Genomic DNA, 9,372 nt, shown 5'->3' on the forward strand with positions numbered 1-9,372 from the left:
TTTTTTAAACCGTTTAACATGATTGTACCTGCACACAGAGAACAGTCAAAGAGTTCAGACCACCTTTATTTACCTCGCGAACAGCATCATCACTTCAGTAGCATCAACCGAGCCAATATTTACAAACACGTCATCAACCATCACAGCAGGAGAAAAAGAACGAGGCAACTCAAGATGCTTTTTTTCTCAAATATAAAGTGGAGAGTAACATTCAGAGTACTTGCAGAGTAAAGCGGGGAAATACTGAACCCAAAAAAGAAACCACAGGAGGGGAAGCTGCCTCTAAAAAAAGACTTCAAGCAAATAAAAGTAATAACATATATTAATTAATTAAAGTAGAAACTTCCCCATTTCACTGTTTTCAGAGCGGGTTTCACTAAAAGTCAAACACAACAAAAAGAAAATGAAACTTACATTTTTGTAGTTTTAGTTTTTCAATTATTGCATAGTAACATTGCACGCGGAGAAAATAAACATGCAGATAAAACTTTAAATTGTGCCTTTGAGCAGCTTTCTACGACCACCTGGACCAGGAAGTGGGACTTTGTGGGGAGGTTTCAATAAAAAGTCAGATTTTTGACCATGACGATCAAACAAAAATCCTGAGAATAAGAGCAAGATGGGAATTTCATTAATTACATTTTGTATTTTCCAAAACTGTGTTGATTTTACTTAACAAATGTTTACGTAATATTAGAAGATTCGTTTAAACTTTTATAATAAAATAAAAATGAATTATTAGATAGAAACATCTTCCGATATTATTTTTAGATATTTTGCGAGAGACTTTGTTAATAAATTCTCAAATCAAACATTTAAGGATTTCTTCACTCACATATATTTGATCTAAGATGTAGTAATCTTTTTAAGACTATTTGTATTTACATTTCCAATTCATAATATTAAATGAACTGATTAAATCAACAATTAAGACTTTTAAACTATTTTTGAAACAAGTCATTCAAATTTAAACTTCTTTCACAATTCATTTTACAAAATGTATTACATTTTATCTTCCTGCATTTATCCGAGTCTTCAATGGAATAGAATAATACTATTTCTCAAAGAGGTTTCTTATTCATTTTGACTTTTATTCTCAAAGACCCCCACTTTGCAATGAAAGCAACAAAAACACTTAAATTCTAACTTGTTTGTTCCCTTATTTATGGTCCCGGTGCACAGTAGATCTCAGGAGGGTTTAGCAAAAAGCCACATTCATCTCTGGGAGAAGCAGAGGAGGGAGGGGCACGGACTGCAGTCATGTGACCACACCAGATGCACATTCATGCGAAAAGGAGGGAGGGAAAAAAGTGCTTTCACCTCGAGCCAGAGAACTAATGTAATAAAAAATGCTTGTCTTTTATCAGTAGATAGATGCCTTTTATGTGCAATTTAAGGTTTGTTTGCTAAAATTTGTACTTGAACACAGGAAGTTGAATTGAATAACTACCGTCTTACTTCCTTCAGAACATTCATTCATCAATCCAGCACGACACAACATTAGAGGAGAGATTTTTGAACTCAACAGAAGCGAGTGGATACGAGGAATATCAGTGAGTTTCAATGAATCTATGGCCTTTAGTTTACAGTCATCACTGTGGGGTTTTTGGGCGAATACGAGCCACGCCAGGCACTTTTGTGTATTGAAGAGCAGACCAGCCTTCTCTGCTCCTGAGATTCCCTCGCTCACACAACACAACATCTTTGTCTGCGCATCACTCTTCGCTGCACGGAGCTGAAAGAGTTTGGAGAGTCGTGTCTGATGAGCCGCCGAGGAAATCTGACGTCCCTGAAAGCGTTTTAGTCCCGGAGCCATCTACCACAACAAAAACTATCCTGACTCTTCGTTCGACCTGGCCTGGTTATAAAAATATCTCCCCAAATGGAAATATAGTAGATACTGCATACGTACTGCCAGGGCGTGGGGGGGTGGGCTGTGGAGGGGGAGGGGCATCTGTGCAAAACTAGAAGACGGTTACAGAAGAAGATCTATCTGTCTTTTGTTGTCAACTTGTCGATCAGCTCGTGAAGAGGCACCAGCTCTTTCCTCTCGATCAGGTTGAACTCCTGCAAGTACAAGATCAAATGAGGGACAGTCGACAGCAGGAAATAAACACAAAATGCATTAAAGTTACGTATGAAAGCTTTTTGTGTTATTCCCTGTTCCATTTCTTTTAAATGTTCAGTTATTAGTTAAGTTAATTTAAGTTGTGGCTGATCTCCAAGAAGGTTTCAGAACCAAAACTGATGGGTTAAGACAGATTCCTTAAATCTTAAAGGTATTTTGGCTAAAGCTAACCAGCAGCGCTGCTTGAGAGGACAAACAAGTGTGTACCTGAACGAAGAAGATGAAGTGTTTGAAGGAGGTGTTGAGGTGGGCTTCCTCCTGCAGCTGCATCACAGAGTCAAAGTGCTGGTGGTAGATGTGAGCGTAGACCCTGAAGAGACGCTTCAGGATGGTCTTGGCAACAGACATGAAGTTCCTCTTGAAGGGAACGCCTGCAGTGTAGGAGGGGAGACGACCGTCAGGGGTCAAAAAACTAAGACTAAAGCATAATAGCATAAATACTGCTAAACCCTCACATGTCTTCATCACACTCTCAGCAGTGCTTCCAACCTTCATCTGTGTCCCAGATATAAATGATGCAACTGTGTGATCAGCCAACAAGACTTCCACCATTTTCCAGGAAGTGGACCTTATTAGGCTGTTCAAAGATGGTTGGCATCTGATATTCTTATGACCAGAGTGATACATCCCTCACCAGGTTCACACTTGCCTCGAATATATCTGCAGGATCATGTCATGGAAAAATCTGCTTCTCTTGTTGCTTTAGCGACCGAGACAGTGAAACCCCTCCTGCCCTAGTCAGTGTTAGACGCTCACAAATGGATCTAATGTTTATTTGCTCTGGCTCCGGTCCAGTCGCATCCCTGCTCCACCTTCAGCACCCTCAAGTCTCAGCCTGCTCGCTGGTATTTGGTTCTAGTGAGGACTAACTCCATGCACTACACATCAAGAGTCACCTCACGTAAAAAAAAAAAATCAGTGGAATAAGTCAACTTTGATTTTGCTAAAAAAGCAACAAACAAGAACAATTGACAGCACTACTATGTTTTCGCTTCTATTGGGGTTCTGTAATAATAGCTGAAAAGGAAGTAAATTAAAATCTATTTTCCAACTTTCTAAGGTGGCAAGGAGTATCGATCATTGTTTCAAATCATTTTGACAAGTTAAACTATTTTCATACATTGACAATAAAAAAAATACATTTCCCTCCACAGTGTCCCCGTTTTTAGCTGCTGTGGTCCGACCTAAAACCTACTCCTGAACTCATCTTATATTGCTTTAGGGTTTTTTGTGAGGCTACACATGTGAAACAATACCGAACAACTTCACTTGAAAACTCAAATACAATCACATCCCCACTCACCGTTTAACTCAATAAACAATCAATAAACAATCAATAAACACTAAAAATCCCTCCAAACATATTATCAACACTCCCTCTCAAACCCTCATACTGTGGCTTTAACTAGTCAGCAATTCTAAAGTAAATACGGCTCCTTTGACCAGACCTAGACACTTTAAGGGCATGATAGTGTAGATCTGTAAAGTTCCAGTCACCAGATTGAACCTTTGCCAAGTTACCATAATTCAAGGTAAATCATGTCGCTGATAAGAGACTGTCAAATATTGTGTCTATCCAATGAGTTCTTAAGATCTTAATGAGTATTCAGAGTAAGACGACCAAAAAGAAACCAAAACGAACCGATCTTTGACGGGAACAACGCCTCGTCGTCTAGCTGGTCCTGCACCCAGGTCATGAGGTAATCAATGTACTTGGGGGCGGAGCACTTGATGGGTTTCTTGATGTTGGTTCCATCAGCCCAGTGGTACTCGTACCTGCAGGAGAAGAAATTCAATTCATTAATCATTTTGAATCAATTGGGTTTTTCAATTACCAACTTTAGAGAGACTCATTGAAAAACCACTTGGAAAAGACAAAAAAGGTGGATAAATACGAGGGGGTAGTCCAGTGTTTTACAGGTAAAATACATTTAAATAAAATAAAAATGTAAAAAATATAGGACATTATATGCAGTTGATTTTCCAACAAAGAATTAAGCCTGGTGGGATGTGAGGGATATTGGTGCAGAGGAATGGAGTTTAGTTTAAGGAAAATGTTTCAACACAGAGCTACAGATTCATGAGAACAAATCTAAAAACTTGCTTGATATTCTAAGCCGACCTACTGTATATTGCTTCTGGCTGTCAGTATGTGAAGCATTCAAAAAGAATCCAGTGAGTGTTACAGCTGCTGACCCTCCCTACATATGGCGTCTACTGGACCCCGCTAAGGAGCTGATTCCTTGGAGGTTCTAATGTCGATGTTGCTGAATGCGAGTCAGTTACAGATATATGATGTTCTCAGTGGTGGAGTTAGAGAGCGACAGACACAGGAAGTGAGGCAGGGAGTGTCCTGACTCCCGGCTCATCTGATTATTTGTGGTTTGTTATGAAACAGAGGACAATTAAGAGCCCGGGCACCACAGAGAAGGTTATCACCAGGAAACACTCCCTGTCTAAACAGCACAAAGTTCAGGACGATCATCCCTTTAGAGGTGTATGAACACAAGGACTCCGAGATCCACAGCAAAGTGAAAAACTACTGTTGATCTGAAGGCATTTCTCAGTGCAGTGAGTGACGTCAAAAACAATCATTCTCCGTGTGTCCATTTTTGTTTCAAAGAAGTAGAACGTGTTGGTCTATGAATCAACCGGTTCTACCTTTACTTGAACATTTTAAGGGTAAAGTTACAGTTGATCTTTTTTTAGTGCTTCGAGACTCATTTTAAGGTAAGTATGTGGACGGACGACATGTATTATGAGTCAGTGTTGCACTGAGTCACAGCATGAGAGTACCGGGACAAACCTACTGCTGCATGGTATATGTTGTAATGTTGTAAACCTGGATGCTCAGGCATAGAGATCTTGGAAACTTCTGTTGCCTCATAAAGGAACTGGTTTGTTTACATTGTCAATTATTTATGAGTCAGACTTGTGAAAAAGGGGACTTTTTGTCAGACTTTGTGTTCAATTCTGTCAGTATTATTTTGAGCTTTTCTTCCTGAGAAAAACAGAACAAGCACAAAAATGAAAGAACTGAAATGGAAGTTGCTGGTCTGGTTCATGGTAAGGCAAGCATGTTAACTAAAATACCTTAGATAGCAGATGTGTCACTCAAACTGTTGACCATGTTTGATGTCCTCAAATTAAACTCCAGACATCTTATTTTAAGATAATTAACATGTTATAAGATAATTTAATAGTGTTCAACAAGTATTTGAATTATGGGTCAAAATAGATTCAATACTTTTCACTTTCTCTTCCAGTTGTTTTTGTGATATTTGCAGCTTGATGGTGAAAGAATGTCAGGAGGAAAAGAGCATAAACAGGTGGATCTGGACCTTGTGGATCTGGACGTTATACGAGGCCACAGACGCAGCGGAGAATCACTTCAAGACTTCACTTTTACTCTTCCAGCAGTGTTCCGGTGACATGTTTTGTGAACAATGAGGAGGACTTTCCTGTTGAATCCTGATTAACTTACTTGGGTCCGGCGGACATTACCGGGCAGCTCTCCTCTGTGCAGAAGTCTGTGATGGTTCCGTACAACATGTTGATCTGGTTGAAGAAGTCCACCGCTGAGGAAGACGGAACTTTTTTAAATCACTTCACCCCAATCTTGCATAAGCTTCTTCACACATTGATTTATCATGACAATTATTGAACTACAAATCAAATTATTTTACTTAATATTATTATTATTATATTACCTGAATCATAAGAAGTAATTACATAAAACAAACATTAATGGATCTTCCCAGCAGTGCTAATATTGAATGTAGTCCAACGAAAAAATAAATTCCCTCCCTACTCTAGAGTCTCTTTGCATACATAGTGGAAAGCCCTGTGAATGTTAAACAGCTGTGGGGGTCCTGTTAGTTGTCCTCAGAACACTTGGTCGTTGACTTAAACCTCATCTCATGCTCGGAATATTCAGATACTTTTTGGTGCTAGAGGCAATGACTATTGACCAGGAGTGTATAAAAGAGCAACCCAATCACTCTCAGCATAGAAGTTCTCCAAATGAAAAAGAGAAGTTGGAGAAAAACTGCTGAGCGCAACTTCCACCAAGTGGAAACGACTTTCCTCGTGACTCCAAGTCACAAGTCTTCGGCTCATCCATTTATTTTTAGAAGTCAGTCCAGGAGGCAAATTGAACAACAATTGCGACAATTCATCTTTTACCAAAGCAGATGTGTGGATGTATACATGAAGAAAACTTTATGTATACATCCAGTCTTAAACATCCGAGTATCTCAAAAGAATACTCGTCAAACCATAAGCTCTACAAACTACTGTTCCAGGTTCCCCTTCTTGTCTCAAGACTCAACTAGAAGAGCACTAGAATCATACATCATTAAACATACAAATGGAAAAAGTAAGTGCTTGGTTGTCTGTTGTTAATCATCATTCCGTTTTCTTTATTTCCCACAGCTGTTAATAGTTAAAATATTATATTATTTTAATTGGTAATGCTTTAATATTTGGAAATATTGGTGAAATTAATTTAATGATGTTAAAAGTACAAAATATTTTTCTATTCATTAAAAAAATATAAGTTTCGTTATCAAATTAAAAAGTTTGTTTACATCATATTCACCAACAAGAAACTCTTTTTTGTTCCTTCTGTTTGAAATATGAACAATGGATTGACCTATAAAACATTGACTTAAAGGGTATCTAATCTAAAAACCAATCTCTCTTGACTTGCATGTTTCAAATGTTGAAGTCTTCCTCTCCAAGTTGCATTTAGTCTCTCATCATGATGATGTTTTGAAGTTAATACTTTATAAAATGATTCCCCGTCTGCAATGTCGGCGCATTAGAGGTTACAAAACCAAAGTCTATTATGTCGTAGTAATGGTCTTCACTCCTCCTCCAGCCAGCAGTAATCACGCCCCGCTTTGTTTATACAACAAGCCCCTTGGAGGTGGTTTAATTAACACACTTGTTGCCCTTTAAGTTATTTTCAGTTAAACCCATAGTTAAATTAGCTTTTAGTGTTCTCTTCCCGTGTGTGCACATTAAACTTACTGTTGACAGCAACCCATTCATTCAGATCCTCGCCCTCGGGCAACATGACAGCCATACGCAAGTTTCCACTTCCCAGTGTGGCCTCGGCATGTTTCAACAGCTCGTACTGATGAGAGCCCTCCGGAATATTCTTCTTGGGCTTGAACGTCTTGGAAGAACGGCTGCTGCTGCATTACAATGAGAGCCAAAGACATACAATTAGTCAAGATACGATGACACATCACGAGCAACCATCACTCCAGGGGACTTTTTTTTTTTTTAAAAGGCATTCAAAAAGTACAAAAAGAACAAACACAAGAGTCAAAGTTGATGGACTTGGCAGGAATATCAAGCGACCAGAACAGTGCGTCTCTGTGCCGATCATGTGAAATGAGGTCATTTGGAGTGGACCAGCTTTCAATCTGTTGCTGACTAATTAAACAAGAATTTATGTGAGGCATCATAACTTGGATGGATGAACAACAGGATGTTTACCTTCAACCCGAGCGTAAAATATACAAAATCTCCCTTTGAACCTTAGGATCACAAGCCATTCTATAACTATAGACACATTTTTCTCAGTTCAGTTGTGATAAACAATAATAAAAGAAATCTTCATAATTAAATGTGATCTCATACAACCTTATTACAAAAGTAATGCTAATAACACCCTTGCCACAGAGAAAGATACATTTACCGTAGTTTGATTCATTTTAAAAACAAGAAGACAAGTCGAGAATATATACGAGTACAAAAGCTACAGTTGGAACAACCAGGACTTATCAGTGAAGCGACCATCTCTGCCCACATCTTTCTATAGTTAGTTTCATGGTTTTATGAGTTAAAGTAAAACGTACAGCATCTACAGCATTTCGTCTGAACGATCTGTAACCATACATATAATATGAGCTGAGGTTTTAAAGACAAGTATTCCAGTTCTATTAGAGTACATGGTGCGTTCAGGAAATAGTCTTATCCTCGAGTGCTACAGCTAGGACAGCTAACAGCCACAAAATATCATCAAAATCTATCCAAATAATAAAAAATAATAGTCAAAATGTTTCTACTTACAAGAGGAAGCTCATCTTTCGTTACGACACACGAAGAAAACTCCTTCTGTTGATGTGTGGGGGTTTGACCAAAGTCTCACAGGTCCTCCTCGGGAATGCTCGGACCTTTTCGTGGTTCTTCGTCTGAGATTCGTGTTTAAAAGACCAAGTGAGCAGATACAGGTCGGCGCTGAGGAGACATTAGTGTCGTTGAGAGTCTCTCAAGACGTCCAGATCCACCGGCTTCTGTCTCTGTACGCTGGGAGGCAGCAGCGTACTGAGGGAACTGCTAATGCTAAAGCTAACTTCTTCATCAGACTCAAACTGAGGAGCTGCTGCTTTCTCCTATAGCGCCCCCATTTGGAAGAAATACAGACTGCAGTCAAAATAAATGAATAAATTACTACTAGAAATGATATCAAATATGAATTAAATATTCAAAGAAGAACAAACATACGTATTCATGTTTACTCCACACAAATATACATTTGTATTTATTCAAGCTATTGTATAAATACATTGTGAAATATATTCAAAAGACATTGTGCAAAAATACATTATACTGTATAATATACGATTGTTTCACGTATTGCTTATAATGCCCATAACAATCATGCTTTGTTTAAGTACAAAAACTATACTCATTTTTCATTAGGTAAAAATCTACTTGTATCCCTGTTCCCTTGATACGTTTTATATGTAGTATTAGGGCCTCAAATGATTTTGTTTAACTTAAATCTCGAAATAAATTATTTTTATACGACTTTAATCTCGTAATGAATGCATTTTGTTACGACTTTAAATCTCGTAATAAATGCATTTTGTACGACATCAATCTCATAATAAAGTATTTTCGTAGGACTTAAATCTCGTAATTAAGTATTTTGTACGACTTTAATCTCGTAATTAATGTATTTTATGCGACTTAAATTTCGTAATAAAATAAAATAACAATTGTTTGAGTGGCCCCAATACTCCGTTGTAGTTTTGATACAATATAAGTGTTTTTATAGAATATCTTTTGAGAAGTTTATATAATTGAAAATAGTACAAAAACATATGTTTTCGGGCCTTCAGGTCAGCCTGACCCTGAAATAACGCAAGGGTTAAAAAAAAATTCCAGTGTTTTTTGTCCTCATTGTTTATTGTATCCTAGGCGCCGCAGAATGGCTACATTGGTGC

The 9,372-nt window shown here is 38.0% G+C and overlaps 1 protein-coding gene across 1 annotated transcript; it reads right to left on the bottom strand.

The window, feature by feature from the left end:
• Positions 1-49: 49 nt before the first annotated feature.
• On the bottom strand, positions 50-8,505 carry LOC148080335 (MOB kinase activator 1B-like). The gene is made up of 6 exons (XM_087791969.1): positions 8,213-8,505; positions 7,163-7,329; positions 5,613-5,706; positions 3,771-3,904; positions 2,336-2,499; positions 50-2,067 (listed from the first exon to the last, which is right to left on the bottom strand). Exons 1-6 carry the CDS (start codon positions 8,224-8,226, stop codon positions 1,990-1,992), a joined length of 651 nt encoding a protein of 216 aa, XP_087648095.1. The 5' UTR covers positions 8,227-8,505; the 3' UTR covers positions 50-1,989.
• Positions 8,506-9,372: the final 867 nt, after the last annotated feature.

Source organism: Callionymus lyra, chromosome 5 (assembly GCF_982586985.1).
Source record: "Callionymus lyra chromosome 5, fCalLyr1.hap1.1, whole genome shotgun sequence".
Classification (NCBI taxonomy): Eukaryota; Metazoa; Chordata; class Actinopteri; order Syngnathiformes; family Callionymidae; genus Callionymus; species Callionymus lyra.

What these genes read in the sequence shown, in the direction of transcription:
- LOC148080335 (XM_087791969.1), bottom strand. An exon ending in TGAATGGGTTGCTGTCAACA is followed by an intron (nt 5,707 to 7,162) that starts GTAAGTTTAATG and finishes CGTCTTCCTCAG; the next exon opens with CGGTGGACTTCTTCAACCAG. An exon ending in ACTTCATCTTCTTCGTTCAG is followed by an intron (nt 2,068 to 2,335) that starts GTACACACTTGT and finishes TTGTACTTGCAG; the next exon opens with GAGTTCAACCTGATCGAGAG.